The following is a 21,626-nucleotide window of genomic DNA, read 5'->3' on the forward strand; positions in this document are numbered from 1 at the left end:
ATAGTTTATGCCACATACTGATAATATTAAATATATTACAACAACTATGCATACATTTTATAACAGTACATACATACATACAGTAGTAAGACTGTACAATATGGACTTTTTAGCCATATTGGTAGCCCATCAACAATCCTATAGCTTGACGAGGCAAGCTTAGTTTACCTGGACTGCCAATATTATCAATATTATTTTACAATAATAAGGGTAATAATAATAATAATAATAATAATAATAACAATAATAATAATAATAATAATAATAATAATAATAATAATAATAATAATAACAATTATAATATGCATTATGATACATTTCAATTAATTATAAATGTGATTTTAATGCATTAAAATGCAACCTTCAAGTAAAGTGCATGCAACCTCTAAGTAACGTGTTACCATGTACAATATGTGCTGTTCCACTGAGTGTTTATAATGTGTTGTGACCAGTACTTTTACAAATACTATTAACTTATAATACTTAAAACACCTTGTTACAAGTTGTTATGCATGTTAATTATTGTATTTTCCAGGAATGAGTTCAAAAGGAGCTGAGACAGCCCGAAGGTATCGAGAACGCAGGAATGCTGACCAACAGAGAAGAGAGCAATACCTTGAGAAAGAGAGGGAGAAATGGAAGAGAGACAGGGAGACTGGAAAGAAGAAGGGCATCAATGAGATAAGTGAGAGAGAAAAACGGGCGAAAAGAAAGAAGTGGAGAGAGGCAAAACAAAAAGTCAGAGCCAGAAACAAGGGCAGTGCTTTGCAACAGTCGGAGACACCACCCGCGACACCACCCAGCTCCTCTACTGAAAATCAGCCTGAGCCAGGGCCCTCCAGGTTAGACCAATGTAAACAGCACGTGTTACAGTCAGACATTAACTACTAAAGCCCGATTTTATACTTAGGATATGCGAAAATCTACAAGACTCCCAACTTAGATGGGATATTTTCTGTAAAGTCTGAAGTTTTTTGTTTGTTTGTTTGTTTGTTTAATTATGGAACATTTAAAAATATAGAATAATCTTGAAATGGTCTGAATCTGTTTTGAAGCGTTTTGAAAGATTTCACATATAATTACAGTACATGCCCAAAATAGGGACACCAGGGTTAATGTGGTTAAGGCAACACAAAATGTTGTGGTTCAGTTTATCCACATAGAATGAATGAATGAATTTTAATAATAATTTAAAATAATATTTTTAATAATTTAAGGCATATTAATAACTGACCTCCTCAATATTTTGGGTTTCAGGCAACAGCGTCAAGGGGAAAGAATTCGAAGGAGAACAAAGCAGAAACTGAAACAACGGATTGAAGAATTGGAGGCGCAAATCCAAAAAGTTAAGAGCAAAGCTGAAAAATATAAGAAGAGGTACTATAGAGCCAAGGAAGGAAGTTCATCGAAATCACCGCGTGCAAGAGTCAAGGCCATGTTGGGACGTCAAAATGTGAATTCCACCGTCAAAAGAGCTCTTCTTTTCAATCAATCAATTATTGAAAACATTAGAACAAAATATGGCACTGCAAAAACAAACAGAGACAAGCAGTTAATCACAAAAGTCCTCAGTGGAAACATTCTCAGAAAATACAAGCTCCAAAAGTATGCCAGGGAATCCTTCGGCTACTCAAAGAAGAGAGATCCGTATACTGAGGATCTAACCTACCATGCGAGGAGGTGCAGTAGACTTCGTAGTGAGATTATGAAGACCACTACATCATTCTTTCTCAGAGATGATGTCAGTCGAATGACAACAGGCCGGAAACAAACAGTCACGCGACTGAAGAAAAGGATGCAGAAGAGGTTGCTTACCGATACAATGAAGAACTTGCATAGGAAGTTTCTCTCTGAGCACATTGGCGACGTGTCATACACCACCTTTTGTCGTCTCAGACCCTTTTGGGTGGTAACCCCCTCGTCCTCTGACCGTGACACATGTCTCTGCAAAAGACATGAGAACTTGCAATTCATGGCTAATGCCTTGCAGAGCCAAGGGTTGCTGTCCTCAAGAAACATTGAAGAAATGTCTGAAGCAACCATGTGTGACACGAAAGCCAAGACTTGTGCTTATGGTGAGTGTGGTGAATGCCTCCTAACTTGTTACCCAACTCTGAAAACCCCTGGGGAAGAGATCATTGGTTTGTCTCAGTGGATGTCAGAGAAGGTCACGAAGGATGAGAAGGTGTCCACAGTCACAGTGAAAAGGGAGATAACAAAAACAGAGCAGGACCTTAACACGGAATTCCAGGAAAGGCTTCTCCTGTTTAGGCGCCATGTTTTCAATATTAAATGGCAGTTTAATGCCTACAGAGAGCTCAGGACGAGCTTGAAGAACAGTGAGTGCCTGGTGCACATAGATTTCAGCGAAAACTACTCATGCAAGTATTCCCAAGAAATACAATCTGTGCATTTCGGAGGCTCACACCAGCAGGCCAGTTTGCACACTGGAGTGCTCTACACCGCTGGTGAACAAGCACCGCACACATTTTGTTCCATATCACCCTCCAGAAGACACGACCCTGTGGCCATCTGGGCCCACCTTGATCCTGTTCTGAAGGTGGTGAGAGAACGACACCCTCAAGTCAGTGTCCTTCATTTTTTTAGTGACGAACCTGCGACACAGTACAGACAGAAGGGTAATTTCTTCTACCTCACAACAGAACCATTCAAGTATGGCTTCAAAGAAGTATCATGGCATTTCTTCGAGGCAAGTCATGGGAAGGGGGCACCAGACGGTGTGGGTGGGGCCCTCAAGAGGTCAGAAGACCGAATTGTATCCCATGGAGGGGTTCTAAAAGCAGCACATCAGTGCAGCTGGTTTCAAAGAGTTAATTCTCAGAAACAAGAGTTAAAAGATCCTTAAATTAATTTAGAAAAAATATAGTAATTTACTGATGTGGAAAATAAGAAATGTACTCTTACTCTTACTCTTACTTAAAGTAAATTTAAAAGCATTTACTTTTGGATACTTAAGTACCTTTAAAAGCAAGTACTTTTCTACTCTTACTCAAGTAATATTTTGACTGAGCTACTTTTACTTGTAACGGAGTAAATTTTGACCAGTAGTATTTGTACTCTTACTCAAGTACTGGGGTCGAGTGTCCACCTCTGGTTGAATTTACTACTAATGAAGTTTTGCAATATATTCAAATTTTTTCAAATTCAAACCTTCACCTGTATATTATGATATCAATAAATAAAGAGCATAATATATGTCCCGTATTGGTTCAATACGGAATGCAACTTTTAATTCCGTAACAATTCCGTATTTCAAGGGACGGGTGGCAAGCCTAGACTACACGGTTTAACAAATAATTTCTCTAATATTTTTGAGAATTGGGGGTGAAGGGACACTGGTCTATAATCATCAATGCAATGCTTATCTCCATGTTTGAATACGGGTATAACCTTCGCTATTTTCATATTATTTGGAAAAACACCCTTTTGGAAAGACAGGTTGCATATAGGTCAGAGGGCTTACAATTTGGCCAATAACTTCTTTAACAATTACCATGTAAATGAAATTTATATCATTTGATGATTTATTCTTGAATTTTTTTACAATCTCAATTACATCAGTTTCATCAATTCCATGAAGGAACATAGTATTATTGTTTCCTTTAATGAGTTCATCAAACATATTTTGTTTATCCTTAGGCAAATAAAAACAGATTTATCAAAAAGTAACATTTTCCTTCTTTCTTAGGGAAACAATAGGAAACCAAAAACAACATTTTCCCAATGTAAATTAAAATCTATAGTGAAAGAGTCAATAATACATTTGCTAACATCTGCCCATAGTTTTTTCGAATGAGAGCAAAACCAGAATAAAAGAGCCTGCTAACTAGTTCGGTGAGGGTTGCAGGAGGATTAAAGGAGGAGCTGTGGCACTTCGCGTTTCCTGTGTTCCCCCCCGGTTTCCGTAGCGGCGCGGCGTCTCTTTTGGCGCCTTCGTGCAGCAGCAGCAACACTCCTGCAACACTCCTCCAGCAGCTGCACCTCAGGCTCTCAGGCAACTCCCAGGCCAGGCCTGAGTTTTTACGGTATGTTTGGCTCGGTTCTCATGCTGCGATCGCCGCTCGGCCGAGCTGAAAGCCCTGAATTACCGGTTTAATCCCCGCAAACCCGACCACGCATGGCGCCGCGGGGCTGCACACCGCTCAGGACTTCTGCCGGGCCTCTCTTTGTTCAGCTAGCACCGCTCACCCCACACATGCTGTGGATAAACGAGCTTGTTTCTGATCTTTGCTCTTGTTTGATCGGTCTTTTGTCGTGACGAGCGTAGCATTAGCCGGAATAGCACTATTTGCTAAAGCAAATTTTTTGCTAAGCACGCTGGTTAGCCTCGTGACGTCACGGCAGCTAGCACAGTGACGTCACGGTGAGCGGTTTTAAAAGTTTTAACTAAAGTTTTATCACAGTCAAATGAAAATGTCCCAATAACCAAACTACGGTGGGTTTTGGTTTCCAGGGATCAGTGCTGGGTGTTGGGGCCTACTTTAAAGCATCTAACTCTAAAGGATCTAACTCTCCTTTGTTGTTTTTTTTGTGTTTTAGGAGGGAAAATGGGCAAGAAGCAGAACACCAAGACCAAGAGTAAGGACGCATCGGACAACCCGGCGGAGGAGCCCGAGGAGTTTGTGGTGGAGAAAGTGCTGGACCAGCGTCTGGTGAACGGGAAAGTGGAGTTCTTCCTGAAGTGGAAAGGTTTTACAGAGTGAGTTTGCAGGACGTGCTGGTTGGGGGTTGTGCTGTTCTCTCTCTGCAGCAACTGCAATGAAAACTTAGTAGTTTTCATTATAATGTTGGGAATTTGATATCAAGAAGCACATTTAATGCTTGCATTAGAACAATCTCACATTGGTGTCAGTAGACCAAGAGTCTACGTGAACAGGTTTCCTGGTCCCAGACCCGGTAATGCCCATCTTGAACACAAAGAGGAATCTCCTATCAAGAATTTTAAAAAAGTGCAGAAGTCTAACAAAACATCCGTTTTCACACTGCTGAAACCAAATGTCTGCACTAATTAGGTTTTAAGTCATCACATGCTTATTTTGCTTTGATTCTTTTTCTTTATTTCATTCAAAAAACAAAACATTTTAATACAAATGTTCCTAACTTATGAATGAAAAGGGAGCAGAAAGAAGAAAAATCTTATCTGATCTGCCCCTTTCACAAATAACATAAATTAAAAATAATTAAAAAAAAACAACTAAGTGAATAAAAACAACTAAATTAAAATTACCACCACCTACAGGTATGTCAATCAAACTCAACATTTTTCGTTATATTTCCTTAATATACAGGCTTTAATTGTTCTTTTGAATGTAATGTTTGATTTGGAACACGTTTACATCTAACGGGTTATGATTTGGGAGGTCGTACATAGCACAAAGGTTTTAAAGTGTAGTTCATAATGGGGGGAGGAAAAAAGGGGGCACATTTTTAATGTTTTTTCCAGTATCTGACTTTAAAAAAAAAAAACTTTGGAGCTTTTTTCCTGATTTGTGTGTTTCAAACTCCTTTTTAATTTCAATTTAGTGGATTTCACCAGCTGAATAACCTCATAGATGAAGTTAAAAGCTACAATGAATGAACACATCATGAAATGGATAAGCCTCTGAGTTAATTTGAATTCTTTTTAAACAACTGTTTACACACTGTCTTTTTTTTTTTTTTAAGTTCATTTTTGATCTGGGATGCTTTGAGGTGCAGATATCAACTCTCCTTTCTCATTCAGTGCTGACAACACCTGGGAGCCCGAGGAGAACCTGGATTGCCCCGAGCTGATTTCTGCGTTCCTCGAAGCGCAGAAAAACGTAAAGGAGAAGCCCACTCCTGTCAAGAGAAAGTTATCCACGGATGAACCAGAAGCAGAGGCCAAGAAAAAGGATGTGGTGAGTACTTTGATATACACATGACATTTTTCTAACTTGTATTTTCTCTATGGGTAACAATTCTTTAATGCAGTGGGATATCCTAGCAGTAAGGTAAACTCAAAATTCAGAAATGCCAAAATGTCGTATCCTTTCCATATTACCCAGAACTAAAGGGGGAAACATTGAAAATGGTGACCTGTTATGTTCAAACAAGTGATCCATACTGGTGTGTAAATTTGTTAGGTATTAGGAGTTTGGAGAATGCATTACTTTTGTGCATATTTTCATGTTTTTTCATTATGTGTAGGTTGAAAAACCACGTGGCTTTGCGAGGAACCTTGATCCAGAGCGAATTATTGGTGCAACAGACAGTAGCGGGGAGTTGATGTTCTTGATGAAATGGTGAGTTAATGAATCAACACTCTTTCTGTGTTTGTGTGTATCAGATGGGTGACAAAGCTGAAGCTAAATCAAAATTCAGCACTCAATTTCTAAAGTCATAGTTTGTCTGAAGTAAATTCTGCTTAGTGTGAAGTGCACTTTATTTAATAATTTAAAAAAAAAACTTACAAGTAATCAAAAGTGCTGTCCAATTTGACAGTCACACCTGAACATCTAAATATGTCCCTTATTGCACTGCCAGTTTACATTCTTTAACATAATTTCCATATTTTTTAATTTTTCAGTAGAATCAACTCTCTCATTAAAGATCTGACAGAAGCAAATGTATATTGAGTATACTTTTTAAATGTTGCCCTTTTCTTTCCTTACAGGAAAGACTCAGACGAAGCTGATTTGGTCCCAGCTCGTGAGGCCAACACTCGTTGCCCTCAGGTGGTCATTTCCTTTTATGAGGAGCGACTGACATGGCATTCTTGTCCAGAGGATGAAGCTCAGTAATGTCCCTGCTGAGCCTTGCACCTCCTCCTCCTACACCCTTCCCAGGACTTGAGTTTCTCCTGTGACCTTCCTCCTAGTTTTTAGCTATCTTAATTACTTTTGAAGGTGTTTCAGTGCTAGCATTAAATGGCAGTTGTGTTATACGTTGCTGTTGTACATACTAGTGAAACAGATTTTGAAAGTAGGTTTATTTTGTGATGAATCTCTTTGATAGACAACCCGTAATCATACCTGTTCGGTTAAGTTCCCCGCCATTGTCCCCTTCCCAATTTCATTAAGCTGTTATGTTGTTTTTTTTCTCTTTGTGTTTGTTTTTTTTTCCTTTTTTATTTTCTTTGTTCACAAGCGCTGATGTTTTTAATGTGCTTTTTGTTCACCTTTTTCTGTAAATATTATTTCCAGTACAAATAAAAGGTTTTTATGTCACCAAATTTCACAATTTTCATGGTTAAAAGGATATATATTGGCAGAATTGAGCAACAAGAAAGAACTAGTGAGTTGACTGAAAGTTGATCTAGATTTAAAGAAATTTCTCCCTTTTTTAAAAAAAAAAAAAAAAAAAAACAACAATTATCATGTATCTGATTTAAGGTACTGCAACTTGTGTAATATAAATCTGTTGTTTCCAGGCCACAAGGCTTTGCGGTAATGTAGCTAATTAGACTGGCATCAGGCCCGGAGAGGGACTTTGGACTTGGTTGCATATTTGTTGTGGCAACAGAGTTTTGTTTCTCAGCAAATCCCTCGTTCAAGGTGGTAAATGGATGGTACTTAATAGTTTTCATTTAAAATGATGTTGGGAATTTAGTATCAAAAAGCACATTTAATGCTTGCATGAAGGAAAGGTTTAGTCTGTAGTAGAACAATCTCACATTGGTGTCAGTAGACCAAAAGTACGTGAACAGGTTTCCTGGTGCCAGACCCGGTAATGCCCATTTTAAATACAAAGGGGAATCTCCTATCTCAAGAATTAAAAAAAAAAAAAAAAAAAGTGCAGAAGATCAAAACAGTTTTCACTGATGAAATCAAATGTCTACAGTGCCGTCATCACGTGCTTATTTTGCTCTGATGTGGAACACATTAATAGCTAACTGGTTATGATTTGGGAGTTTGTATAGCACAAAGTTTTTAAAGTGTATTTTATAATGGGGGGAGAAAAAAAGGGTGCACATTTTGACTTAGTGTTTTGTTTTTTGCAGTATCTCTGACTTTAAAAAAACTACTTTGGAGCAATTTTCCTGATTTGTGTGTTTTAGTGGATTTCACCAGCTGAATAACCTCATAGATTAAGTTAAAAGCTACAATGAATGAACACATCAGAAAATGAAAGGGACAAGCCTCTGGGTTAATTCTAACTCTTTTTAAACAACTGTTTACACACTCGGGCTTAGACATGCATGCATACACACCAAGCTTTGTAAACTGTCACATTATGGTATTGGCAAAAGTTAAAATAGATATTTAAGAGTGTTAACCAAAAGTTTCTGTTGACACATATTGTATCTGCTGACTCCAGATAAACGGCTCTCTGTATGCAAATTAACCTCCCTGGAGGCGTTGGCTCATTTATCTAAGGTCAAGTCTCATTAGTTGTCTAGATCCCCTCCTGGGCTGGACATATTCAGGGTTACTAATCAGGACTTTCCTTTGGTAAGGTAAGTTTGACTTAATTCTCAAATCTAAATTGAATGTGTGTGCTCAAGTAAGACGAAATGCCTGCGCTTAAGCAGAGTTCAGCTGTGTTGATATATGTATATAGATTGTGTGTAGGTACATATTATTTACACTGCACATTATGTACCTTGACATTCAACAAGGGATAAATCAAAATGCCAAAGCAGTGGTTTAAGAATGTTAAGCACGGCTTAACTGTTTCTGTAATGATGAAATTGGGACGATAAGAGAGTAATCAGCATCCAGTTGGACTCGATTACTAAGATATTAGCTAGTGTGATAGCCTCCTTAAAGGCCAAAGGTTGGGAAAATCCCTGGTTCCTCACTTTCAGGTATATCTAAAGCCAATGGCAAATAGGCAAAACAGCAACTGCGCTGTCCCTCTATCTGCAAAGAATTATAAAGCCATTTCCAAGCAATCTGGACGGCATTCTACAGGAAAACTTTCAAAGAACTGCCAGTCTTACCAATAGTCAATTGTCCTGCAAGTTCACTGCAAGGTCAGGCTGTACAATGATCAAAGAAACTGAAAAAGATGAACTACTACTCACGCTCTGCAGGGCATGGTTAATATGCCAAATGTTAAAGTTAATGACAGTACCATTAGAAAAAGGCTGAAAAGGTGTGGTTTGCTGGGAAAGTTGTTCAGAAGTCAGTTTTTTTTTGTTTTGTCTTCTTTTTTTCACATTTACAAAGCTGCATCTGAACAAACCGCAAAACTTCTAGATGAGTCCTCTGCACAGACAAGACCAAAATGAGCATGTTTGACCATAATGCACAACGCCATGCTCTGACAACACTCAACACCGCATATCATCCCAAACATCTCACGCCAGCTCTCAAGTACAGAGGTGGAGAGGTGGTGATTGATCTTGTTTTCAAGGACGTGGGCACATTACTGAGCTGATCATGACTCTCTGCACCAAGGCATTCTGAAATTGTGTCATGCCTCAAGAAAATGATCCTAAGCACACCAGCAAATCCAAGGCCGAGCCAAATTCCAGACATCGAACTGCAATGCTGTGGTGTAACGTTAAGAGAGCTGTGCATAAACAAATGACTGAAACTCGACCATCGCTGTCACGGAGAGCGAGCCAAGAATGTGAAAAATTGACAATGTAGAAAGTGATTAGGGCATCTTCAAGATGTTGCTGCTAAATCTGGTTCTATAAGATACTGAATCATAAGGTGTATTTAATTTTCCTCACACCTCTTCTGAATTTAAACTCTTCTTTTAATAAATAAAAACCAGCGCCGGATGAAATTTGTTGCTGGAAGTTGAGATTTTACTCATCTAAATTTAAGACCTAATAAAGACCAGGTTTTATGGTGTCCTCACAGATTAAATGTTGGACTAGAAATAAGATGGACTTTTTCACATGACTATAACCTCAATATTGGACAAATTTTGCTAATAAGTCTTTTTCAATTTGTTTTTCATATTTATTAGAAATGTAAAGGTGAGAGGGGGTTCAATCTGTATCAAAACTTGCACTTGAACAAACATATCTTCTTCCCAGATGGGACTTTTTATTACTCAAGGGGTCAGTAAGCAGATTTAGAGGGAATAAATGGCATTTTTGTAAAGTTGTAGTCCTGACAAGAAACTTCAGTTCTTAAACAGGTTAGAGCTTAACTGTAGTAAGACTGTGACATCAGGGTTTCTCCTCCTTTTCTATTATAGAACTTGTGTCAAACCTGACAATTTATAACTGTGGATTTAAATCCAAAATCAAAGCCACTGAAATCACATCTTCAAACAATGTTATTGTCTTTTTTTTTTTAAATATCTTTTTATTTCACAATAATTTTCACAATTCACATTTTCACATGCATGATTTCTATTATACCCACATTCCTACCCTCCCCATAATTACCCTAGGGAAAAAAGGGAAAAAAAAACATACATTAAGGGAGAACAAAACTAAATAAATATTTAAAAAAAAATAAAGTAAATAAATAAATAAAAAAAATATATAATGGCAGCAACAGCGATATCAAACTATATATATATATCCATACATACATACATACAAACATACATACATATAAGGCACAAGTTCGAAAATAAAGATACTCATTGGTCCCCTTTGGAAAAATTATCCAGTTTTGAAAATAATGGGAACCAAAGTTCTTGAAAAATATGAGCACGGTTGTATTTTTCTAAAGTTTTTTATTGTCTTTGATAAAAAACGTTTAGACCCCAAATGTGTAGGTTGGATATGGATAGTTGTGATTTGGCAAGTTGGTAAGGAATGCAGGAGTTTCATTGCATTAATTGGCACAGAAAAAAATATATACAAAGAGAAAGATGGGATAACAGTGCATACATTTCTTTTTATTTTATAAACCCTGAAATGGACAAAGGCTGATATTGCTTTGCAGGCTTACAATTAATTAAAACACAAGAAAATGAAATGGAATTTTAAACAATTGTTTACACTTTTGGGCTTAATTAGACATGCATGCATTCACGCAAGCTTTGTAAACTGTCCTATTATGGTACTGGCAAACGTTGATATAAATATCTTATTCACAGCTTCCATGACCAGCAGTTATTATACAAAGAATTCATTGTTTGAGAGATTTCAGTTGTTTTCCTCCACGCTGCCAGCACTTCCCAGGATTTTCTAATTAACAGATAACAGAACAGGTGCGCACTGAGGCTGCGCGTAATGGACTCAGCTGAGGTCGTGGCTTGGGTTTTTTTGTTTTTTTCCCCCAACACCTGGATTGGATGAACAATTAAACCGCAGCCGGAAAATCAAGGGATAATTTAGAGCTTTTATGTCGGGTTGTGTGGCGGATGCTTGGTAGCGGAGTCAGCTGGAAGGAAGTCTCGAGGATCACGCGTTTGTATCGGCGCTTGTTCTGTCCAGGCAGGGCTGCGCTCCGAGCCACGGCTCCTGCTTCTGGCTGTTCACAAACACTCGGTTAATTCTCTGGAGCTGAAGAGCGCAAAGGTAGGTTTTAGAGGTATCACAGAACGCTTTTGGCAGTTTTGAAATGATTTATTCAACTCCTTGAAGAAACTAGGTACTTCTGAGTGTCTTCCATGAAATGGTATTTTTAGTACCGGTAATTGCACTGGCAAAAGTGTGTAAGAGTGGATACTCAATATTTAAATTGGGTAAAAGCCTAGTAAAAACCCTCTCTCCCTAGGTCCAGGTGTATTTTTCTCAGGCCTCTCTCATTGGTACTCTGATTAGGGGAAATTGCATATTTTTTTTTTTTGTATTTGTCTTCAGCTGCATAGCAATTGCTGCATATAGTGACTACAGGTTGTGCAGAACCAAGTGGCTGTAGGCCCCTTCAAACCTTGTTGTGATCTAGCACAGGGGTTTCCAATTCTGGTCCTCGGCACCCCCTGCCCTGCATGTTTTAGATGCTACCCTGCTTTCAGCACACCGTGATACAAGGAGCTGTGTCATCAACAGAGATGTACAAACCTTGATGACAAGCTAATTATGACCATTAATTAGAATCAGGTGTGTTGATGCAAGGCAACATCTAAAACATGCAGGGCAGGGGGTCCCGAGGACCGGAATTGGAAACCCCTGATCTAGCAGATGAATTATAAATGGAACCCATCAAACTTTTTTTTTTCCCTCTCTCTCTTCCCACTCATATTTAACAATAGACTCCCAATTCATTATGCCCACTAATCTTGAGGGGCAATCTAATGGATTGAACTGCGTGACACATGAAATCATATGATGTTGTCTTGAGCATTCTTGGACACGGACTGACGTTTGCCACTATTGATCAGTTCTGCCCAGTTCAAGCCATGTAAATGGCATGTCTCCATGTTGTCAGGAGACATTGAGCTAACTTGTTGCAAATGTGCTCGCTTTGTGAAGGACTGCTGTCATGAAATCCCAGGTATCTTTTTAAGAGTGAGCTGATTTGCTTGACAGTGGACAAGGAATGCCTTAAAATCTGTTTTGGGGTTTTGTACCCAAGATTTGAAGAGATGTGTGTTTTGTTTTTCTCTGGCGCTCAGTCCTCCTCCTTGCCCTTTGGTCTGTTTTCATGCTAGATCAGCTTCTAAGGCTGGCGCTTGTATTAACTACTGGCAGGGACTTTGCCTTGTGTTTTTAATGAAAATGCTTGACTGTATGTGGTCTAAACCTGCATATGTTCAAAATCCGTTTATGGACTTTTTTTTTTTTTTTTATGTCTTGCAGAATCTTGTATCGGTTATGGACAGCATTCTGGATAATCTCTCAAAAGCTGTAAGTGTGTTTTTGACAACTGCATCATTCTGTGACGTCACCATAGCAGGCACAAGTGAGACTTGTAATCCTTTGAGTGTTACAACATTTTATGTAACAGCACTTCTCACCCCCTCTGTTCAGGAGTTTGTTAGTGTTTGTGTTTGGGATCCAAGGCTTCATAAAGACGACCTGTGGTACACGCATGTCGACTATGAGATCTGTCTAAAGGCAAGTCTCCCCTTTTTGGTGGTTTGTTATGGTGTGGTTTTTTTTTTTTTTTTAAATGACTAATTTTCTCTTTCAGACCAACAGTATGTGTTTTCGAAAGAAGACTTCCTGTGTCAGACGGCGCTACAGTGAGTTTGTTTGGCTGCGTGACTGTCTCGAGCGCAATGCTCTAATCATGTACGTTGAACACAACAAGAGGCAAAATATTAACTTGCTGACGTTGTAATGAGGCATGCATTTAACTTGGTATCCCCCATCCCACCACCTGCAGGGAATTGCCCAAGTTGCCACCCTGGAATCCCTTTTTCAGCCTGAAAAACAAGGAGCAAGTCAAGCAGAGGATGACTGGCTTGCAGGAATTTTTAGAACGGTGAGTTTTACTTTGTTCAACTTGCACTTTGACTCAATTTGGACTCAGTTTTGCGTTGTCAGTTTTACAGATCGACTTGTGTTCTTTCAACGTTAGTGTTCTTCAGAGTCCCCTGCTGTTATCGGACAGTCGGCTCCACTTGTTCCTCCAATCAAACCTGAGCACCAGAAGGATTGAGAGGTGTGTTATTGGCAAGACGAAGTACACGGTAGCAGAGGCCATACAGCGTTCCTCCAGCGACTGCATCCATAGCTTACGTGGTGAAGCTTCTTATGACTCGGATTGTGAAAGGTGGGCTAGACAATTTTATAACACTTTAAATATTTAAAACCTATATTGTATTTATTTTTTCCCTTTTGCTTTGCAGCTCTTCATCATCAGGACTTGGCCTGAGTATTGACCATCCAGTGAGATAATGCCTCTTGGGTTCCTCTGAAGTGCTGAGTAATCTTTCAGGCCCAGCCCACTCACTGAACACTAATGCTCAGGGTACAACTGGAGTCTGGATGTAAATCCCCGTACTCATCCATTAATGTTGGTCTTGCTATTATCTCGAAGGGCAAAAAGGCTCATCTTAACTTCAGTACACTTTTTTTTTCTTCTCTTTTTTTTAATATTGTGTACTCTTAAATCAATATTCAATACCTGGATCATTTAATTTGTATGTTCTTGAAGAAAATATTTCATGTTTTAAAAAATGTATAAAATGTAGTTGCTCTATATGTATAAGTGAACTCTTAAAATTATGTATTTTATCTTTGCACTAAAGCTACATTATGGCTAATAAGTTTTAAATGTTTTAAGACTTAAGTTTAATAAACTGTCTGAGAGGAAAATTAAACTTCTTGTATCAACCTCCTGACTTCAGTGCATGCTTGACCTTTTTTGGTATGGCTTCAGTGGAAAATGTACTTTTCTATAATTCCAGTAGAGGGAGTGTAGTCAACACCAAGAAACTAGAAGTAGGCTGAGGAGCAAGATGCTCATTAAAGATGTTTCACTTCTACAATAACTTAAACATTTGCAGGGATCAAAAGGTTTGTTTTTTTTTTTCCTCCTTTCTCCCCCTTCAAATTTTTCAGTGAAACAAGGCTTTGCCATGAAACATTTTCTCATGTGAAATATAAGGCTACTCTTTGGGGGAGACGCTTGTTTTATTTTGGATCCCCATTAGCGGACGCAAAACGCCAGCTAGTCTTCCTGGGGTCCATTGTGATGGACATGTATGTATATTGACGGCTTAAAGGACGTCGCAGTTTTCGTTCTCTACCAGTACTCCAGCTGCTGGACTGACGTGCAGCCAGCTCTTCATCAAACCTGGTCTCTTTTTTGCAAAGATTGCACCCAAACTATAATGAAGCTGTCAGTGACTTCACACACCAGCCCCTGAGCTTCTACATGAAGCAAATGCGCAGGGTTGCGCGTCTGAACACGGACAGCTGCGGACGCACACTGGTGAAAACACTGCATGACTGAACATTTTCTCATCCTGTCATTTTCCAAGTCCCACTGGTTTGGGGTTTGGCCTTTCATTTCTGGTTGACCTTAACACACCCATGACACATGCGCTACTTGCAGGTCAGTTTTGTCAGACTGAAACACAGTTGCAACCCTTTTATATGTGGGGGGGGGGGTGTATGTGTACATGCCCATATCTGCCGCTTGGAAAGGGAAAACACCCAGCATTTGGATATTGAGTATTCATGGTACATGTCTATTTCAGCTTGGTAATTTATAACTCAATTTCCAGTGTGCATTGATGCACTTCATACCTCCAAAACACCAAACAAAGCCCAAACCCAATTGTATTTCAAAGCAATTAGGCTGTCCACTGAGTTGTGAACGGTCCACGTTGCGATGGCTCTGGGCCCGTGTGATATTTTTAATTGTTAATTTTCTATCACATTAGTCAACTTCAGTGCCTTTGGACAGGTGACTAAGCGCCTTTAGGCAAAGCATAAAATGACACTGAACATATTCTAAGCTTTTTAATGCAGCAGAGTGGATGGTACTTTTATGTGAGGGGAAAGGTGCCGGCATACGTGGGGAGTTAAATGACAAGAGTATATATCATATTTACAGCTATTTTACTGTTGGAATCGTTCTAATGCTTTTCAATATAGGGAGTGACCATCAATATTGGTTTAAGTTTATGACTCTAAATTATTAGCTCATTTAGACTTTCACCTGACGCCACGACAGGGAATGGCTTCACCTCCTTGACCGTACAAAAGCCAACAATGGTAAAATCCATAAGAGCTATTAGCCTGCGTAGCTCTCAGCTTGGCCCCGTGCTTATTTCCACACCCATTTTGCACGTCTTTCACTCTACCGCCTCACTCTTCCCTTCATTTCCCTCTTTTTCTTTTAGCCCTCATTATCTCTCCATAGGCTGCTGAGTTAATTACCTGTTCTCTTTTGTAGCTGGGTTCGTTTTTCTGCTGACATTGCAGGCCCCGGCTCACCATGCCTGAGCTGCCTAACTGCTGGAAAAGTAAAGGCCTGGGTCTCAACCTTGCACACTCTTCTCATTTTATATGTGCACATGTGTGTGTGTGTTTTCGCCAAAAGTGATGATAGCATTGTTTTTTTCTTGTTTTCTTTGGTTATTATTCCCTCTGAGGGGCTTTTGCACAAGGTATCATTAAAAGTCCATGCCCCTCCCCGCCCAGTCCCAATCACTGCACACCTAAAACATACACATCCACACATTTTGCATGCACTCCACACATCACTGGCCATTCAACAGCTAAAATACGAGCCGTTCGCAGATAAATGTCACAGGGCCATCTATCTGAGAGTGTTAAAAGTCGGCTAATGGAGATGACATATTAGCTGCCCAAATGAGTGCCGTAAAAGCTCCCCCCATACCTTGCGGTGCTGCCTGACCACTGTGACTGCAATAGGACACGCCACTGGCACTGCAAGTGTCTGTTGACAGAAAAAGGAAGAGGAATGGAGGGTGATGTCATATCGGGATGGAGTTCTTTTTGAAACAATAAATTCTGTTTGTTCAGCTCTGTGACGTCCTGGTTTGGAGAGTAACACGTGTGGCATATTTACTATGGGCTACCGCCTTATATTGTCTTGCACAAACTCTTTATAAGACCCTTGATGTAATGCAGACGACCTCTCACCTTTGACCATTCATGGAGCAATTATGAGCCGGGTCAGCTGCGTAGTTACTGCTTGTACCATTAGGAATGCCTTCTTTAAGCTCAATACCTCACTCTGATTCTACTTGAAAATCCTCCACAGGTATTTGATCACCTCTTCTGTTTCTCCTTAATCCCCCCTTTCTCTTTATTAATTACCCCTCTCTGTCCATGCATGTCTCTCTTTCTCTGAGTGAATGGAGCAGTTGTAATTGGTTCTCTCTGGAGCAGTTAGGAGCAGCACAAAGGAACCGTATAGAAACCACATTTGCATTCGAGATGAGCCGTGATGGAGAGGAGGGAGGGAGCACTGCCCTCCTGCCCCGTACAGAACAGCTCCACTTACGCTGTCTCTTCTCCCATCCTCACCTCCTCTCATCTATTGTCTCCCCTCCCTCCATCTTATCTTGCACCCACCACCCCCACGTCGTCCCTCTCGCAGCACGGCTCCCCTCTCATTGTCTTTCCCGAGAGTTCCAAGGTCGACGGGAGCTTGCTCATCAGAGCAAGGTATTGTCGGCTCAGTGTTGGTATGGATGAGCTAATTTGTGTGAGCAAAGTGTTCGGGCGTGTGTGTTGGAGTATATGCCAAGGCCTGCCTTTAAGTTTATACGCTCGGGCAGCGTCTTTCTAATGAAGGACGGGGATGTTGTAATTAACAACTCAAAATCTCAGAATTGCTGATTTTTTTTTTTTCTTCACTACTACTATTATCTCACCTTTTCTCAGACCTATGTCATCTCGCTCACACACAAAAAGTGCACAGACACTCCAACTCCTGCGGGCGGCTCTTTTCCAGCACGATAAGCATTTCTCGTTAGTTTCACTGTTTTGATCAATATAGTTAAAACGCCAAAGCAAGCATAATTTGGTCTGAGATGGCTCCCACTGTGAGCGAATAGGCTTCACCTGGGGAGATGCTCACCATTATCATCATCGCTCTATGTATGTGTATACGCCGCGTGTTCATTCTACACACAGCGTGATCTAATAGAATTGACAAAGTGCGCATCAGGACGTAGATTAAAGGAGAACTCGCAGCTATAGGTTAATTCAAGCAGGTGATGGAGTTTCCCATTCATAGTGCTTTCGCTCACCTCCATCTTCATTCCCATAATCATTTAGACAACCTTAACAATGCATCTCTGCCACTATGGTTCATTTCAATGTGTTCAGTGTGCCACCTCAATCATTTTTTATTGGTTTATTTACTCAAAACGATACAATGATGGAGGGCAGGGTGATCATAAATTGTCCACAATTACCATCATGCACAGAGAAGTGACTCTCCTTTGTGCTGCAATCGGGGGAGAAAACCTTGGTAAAATCCATCTTTAATAGTAACGAATGCTTTTACATACTTGGTGCCCATTTACTTTCAGACAGATGTTCCATTTTTGATCGTCGTCCCCGTGGCATAGCATAGATCAGCCATAATGGGAAGTAAACCACTTCAAGGGTTAAAAGTCTCCGAGTTGCTGTTTCACTGCACTTTGGATTCAAAAGTAATGAAGCAGCACAAGGTTGTGCGTGGCATTCCCAGTTTCCTGTAGCTACTTCTTCTTTTATTGCATAAAAAAATAGCAGATTGTTTTCAGGATCCCTGACATCACCTGTAGCTGGGGTTTGCGAGCGATGTGGTTACAGTTTTAGTCAGACTGTCCCTTTAAAGGCCGAAAACAGTGAGGCAACATCTCAATTCTCATCACAACCAACCCACGAGCTTAATATGGTATGTTGCAAGAGTGTATGTGTGTTTGGAGGGTTGTGCAGGTGCCTGCAAGGAAAAGAGCAAGATCCAAACTGCTGCTGGTGTTTTGAGGGGGGGATAATTTCAGAGTAAAACTCCACGTCGTGCATGTGCATGTGCATGTGCCTACAAGCAGTCTGTGTGTGTGCGCACCAGGGAGAGGGAAGCGGGGTGGAAGGAGGATTTAGACCCATCATAAAGGAATTCTCCCCCCTAGCCCGTAGCTCATCCCGACACTTTTATGCCTTTTTATTTTCAGGCCCATTGCAGCCAAGCCCGGAGATGTGATTTATACTGCCTGGCAGCATGGGCACTGCAGCAAGAAAGACAGATGGAAGGAGGGAGGAGAGGGGGAGGAGGGTGGGTGAGGAGAGGGTTAGAGGGAGCTGCTCAGGGAATGAGGGGATATGGGGTGTGTATATATGTGTGTGCGTGTGTCTGTGTGTGTGTGTGTGTGGGGGGGAGGGGGGGGGGGTATTAAAAAAGAGGGATGAAGAGGACAGCAGCAAGAAAAGGAAAAAGAAAGCAGAATGTAGAAAGAGTGAGGAAAAAAAGAAAGGAGCTCGTCTCTTGTCTCTTTCTTGAATCCCAACCTCTACATCTCTCTTCCTCTAATGAGTTATTGGTCCTGTCTGACTCAGGGAGAGAAGCCCCATCTCTCCACCACACTGGCGCCCTGTCAACCCCCCCCCCCCCTAAAAAGAAGGCGATCAGGACACACCACGGCTTCCCGCTTGCCTCATGCCTGCCCGAGGTGTGTGAAATATTCATGGCGCTCCCATTGATTGGGATTGGGAAGTATTGGGAAGAGGAGGTACGTCTCTGACAGGCTCAGCCCCGAGCTACTGGAGATGAGGAGGCCACCGCCCACAAAGCGACAGCTCACTTACACGGAACATGGGCTGAGTGGAGGGGTCCAGGAGATGGGTGGACAGAGGTGGAGGACAGGGGGGGCAGGGTGGTGAGATGGGGGCAGGTAGAAGACAGGAAAGAGAGGGAGGGGATCTTGATGTAACAACCCCGCCTTGGATATGTGTGTGTGTGTGTGTGTGTGTGTGTGTGTGTGTGTGTGTGTGTGTGTGTGTGTGTGTGTGTGTGTGTGTGTGTGTGTGTGTGTGTGTGTGTGTGTGTGTGTGTGTGTGTGTGTGTGTGTGTGTGTGTGTGAGAGAGAGAGAGACACCTGCCTGCCTGTGTGGCAGTTGTACTGTCTCAGCGCTGTAACATCTCTCTCTGTCACACAGCCGCCTGAGAGGAGATGAGCTGCCATGCTGACTGTCGTTCATCCATCACAACAGACAGCACACACACACACACACACACACACACACACACACACACACACACACACACACACACACACACACACACACACACACACGTACGTTCTGTCTAGGAAACAAAGCTAAAGACTTCTCTTTCTTATACATTTCCACTTGGATTAAACATTCCTTTGGTCTCTATAGATACATTTTCCCTCTCTGTCACCATCCCTGCTTACTGACACTAAAACATTCAGAGAAGCAATTGCTTCTCCTCCAAAATTAAGTCTCAGTGAGAACAGTGTCTGCTGAAAGGCTCTTCGGTGTATTATGCTCAAATGTGGATCTGGAATGTGATACAAAATTTCCCGTGTAATCGTAGAAGCGGAATGTCGTGTTATCTCAAGCAGAATTGCACATCAATATGATCTATTTCACAATGAGGGTCAGATGTAACATCAGAAGAGGTTAATTACAACAATAATAAAAAAGTGCTCATTTTCTAATTAAATGCTAATTATGTTTGTCATCAATTTTAATGGGGTCATTTATAATGTCTCAACAATGAAAGGATGTGTGCCGTGCGTCTCCGAGAGCTCAGGAAAAACTAAATACGGACGGATGTGTGTGTTTTTCTCCAAAGTGAAGATTGAGCATGACATGAAGGTAACTGATTTTTCTCTTTTTGTGCAAAGCAAAAGAAGCACGTAGACGCACGCACACATGCACGCATGCACGGAGGCATGCACGCACTCACGCACGCATACACACATATGAATGGACCAAAGAGATGGAGACCTGAGGGTACTAAATCAGGTGAGCATGGAGGATGCAACTGTGTTGTGGACCTAAAAGAGGTGATTACCTCCCTTGTTTCGAGGGTTGAGTTTGGACTGGCGTTGTCGTCATCTCTGTGACCCAATGAAAGAGACACAGAAAGGAAAACATTATAATGGTGATGAAGAAGTGAAAACTGCTGCAGGGAATTGGCTACATCAGTAGCCAGCTGAGCTTTACTCAGCTTGGATACATGCCCTCATCTATAAGTAAAAACTGTCTTTGAAAGAGGTGGAGACAATCTTGAGATATAAGCATGTGTACCTGTAATGTATAGCCATATTTTGATGAATGGTTTCTTATTTCTTATATAATAAACTAAACTGTATATATATATATATATATATATATATATATATATATATATATATATATATATATATATATATATATATATATATATATATATATATATATATATATATATATATATATATATATATATATATTAATACTATATAACTATAATAATAATATATGTATATATATTCATGTATATATTATACATTCAAAACGTGACCAACTGTATATAATTTTTTTTCTTTTCTCAAAACTTAATCACATCTCAACTGCTCATTTTATTTTATTTGTTTATTAATTTATTTATTTGATCTATTGTTCTTATTTCTTTAACATTAAATCATGCTCTTTATTTGTGTTTTGTATATATATATATATATATATATATATATATATATATATATATATATATATATATATATATATATATATATATATATATATATATATATATATATATATAGTATATACCCCTGTGTGGCTACTGTATTTTTTAATGTACCATTGCATTATAGGATATAGTATGCAGTGTGGACTGATCATTTTCAGAGTCAAATTTTTGGGAAACGTGCAAACCATCTGGGTATTTTTCTCCTACAGCAAAATGTGCAACTGTTTGGATACTGCATACTACATTTTGGCAAAATCAGTGCATACCAGTAGTAAGGTATGCTTTCAACTAACTTTCTTTTGTAGGCATATGCATAATTATTATAGCAACTATTTGTCTAGCTGTCTTAACATGGACATGTTAGAAGGCTTGACGGTGTTGCTATCTGTGTATTTGACCACCCGAGACTTCATACAGTCTGCTTTATTGGTCGTCATCAATTTTTTGTGCTGTCGGTACAATAGTGGTCACTACTTGAGTATTTATGTGCTGCTCTCAAGAAAAAATAAAAATAATAGAAATATAAAATATGATATGCAAGACAGTTGAGTCGCCTTTTAACTTTTGATGGTACACTGAAGTAGGCGTTATTATATTTAAAATGTTTGATGCTTATTAATAAAACTGGTGTCATCAAATGAAACATGTATTTAACATCCATAT

The 21,626-nt window shown here is 39.9% G+C and overlaps 3 protein-coding genes across 3 annotated transcripts; all 3 read left to right on the forward strand.

Moving 5' to 3' along the window:
• The first annotated feature begins 361 nt into the window (after nt 1-361).
• LOC133461445 (uncharacterized) lies at nt 362-4,037 on the forward strand. The gene is made up of 3 exons (XM_061742358.1): nt 362-842; nt 1,258-2,584; nt 3,930-4,037. Exons 1-3 carry the CDS (start codon nt 538-540, stop codon nt 4,035-4,037), a joined length of 1,740 nt encoding a protein of 579 aa, XP_061598342.1. The 5' UTR covers nt 362-537.
• On the forward strand, nt 3,921-7,213 carry cbx3a (chromobox homolog 3a (HP1 gamma homolog, Drosophila)). The gene is made up of 5 exons (XM_061742760.1): nt 3,921-4,046; nt 4,561-4,720; nt 5,744-5,900; nt 6,190-6,284; nt 6,656-7,213. Exons 2-5 carry the CDS (start codon nt 4,569-4,571, stop codon nt 6,780-6,782), a joined length of 531 nt encoding a protein of 176 aa, XP_061598744.1. The 5' UTR covers nt 3,921-4,046; nt 4,561-4,568; the 3' UTR covers nt 6,783-7,213.
• A 3,981-nt stretch (nt 7,214-11,194) lies between these two features.
• Nucleotides 11,195-13,913, forward strand: snx10a (sorting nexin 10a). Its single transcript, XM_061741917.1, has 7 exons — nt 11,195-11,419; nt 12,644-12,691; nt 12,815-12,901; nt 12,978-13,078; nt 13,173-13,271; nt 13,368-13,562; nt 13,639-13,913. Exons 2-7 carry the CDS (start codon nt 12,659-12,661, stop codon nt 13,685-13,687), a joined length of 564 nt encoding a protein of 187 aa, XP_061597901.1. The 5' UTR covers nt 11,195-11,419; nt 12,644-12,658; the 3' UTR covers nt 13,688-13,913.
• The last annotated feature ends 7,713 nt before the right edge of the window (nt 13,914-21,626 follow it).

The sequence above is a fragment of the Cololabis saira genome, chromosome 15, assembly GCF_033807715.1.
Source record: "Cololabis saira isolate AMF1-May2022 chromosome 15, fColSai1.1, whole genome shotgun sequence".
Taxonomy (NCBI): Eukaryota; Metazoa; Chordata; class Actinopteri; order Beloniformes; family Belonidae; genus Cololabis; species Cololabis saira.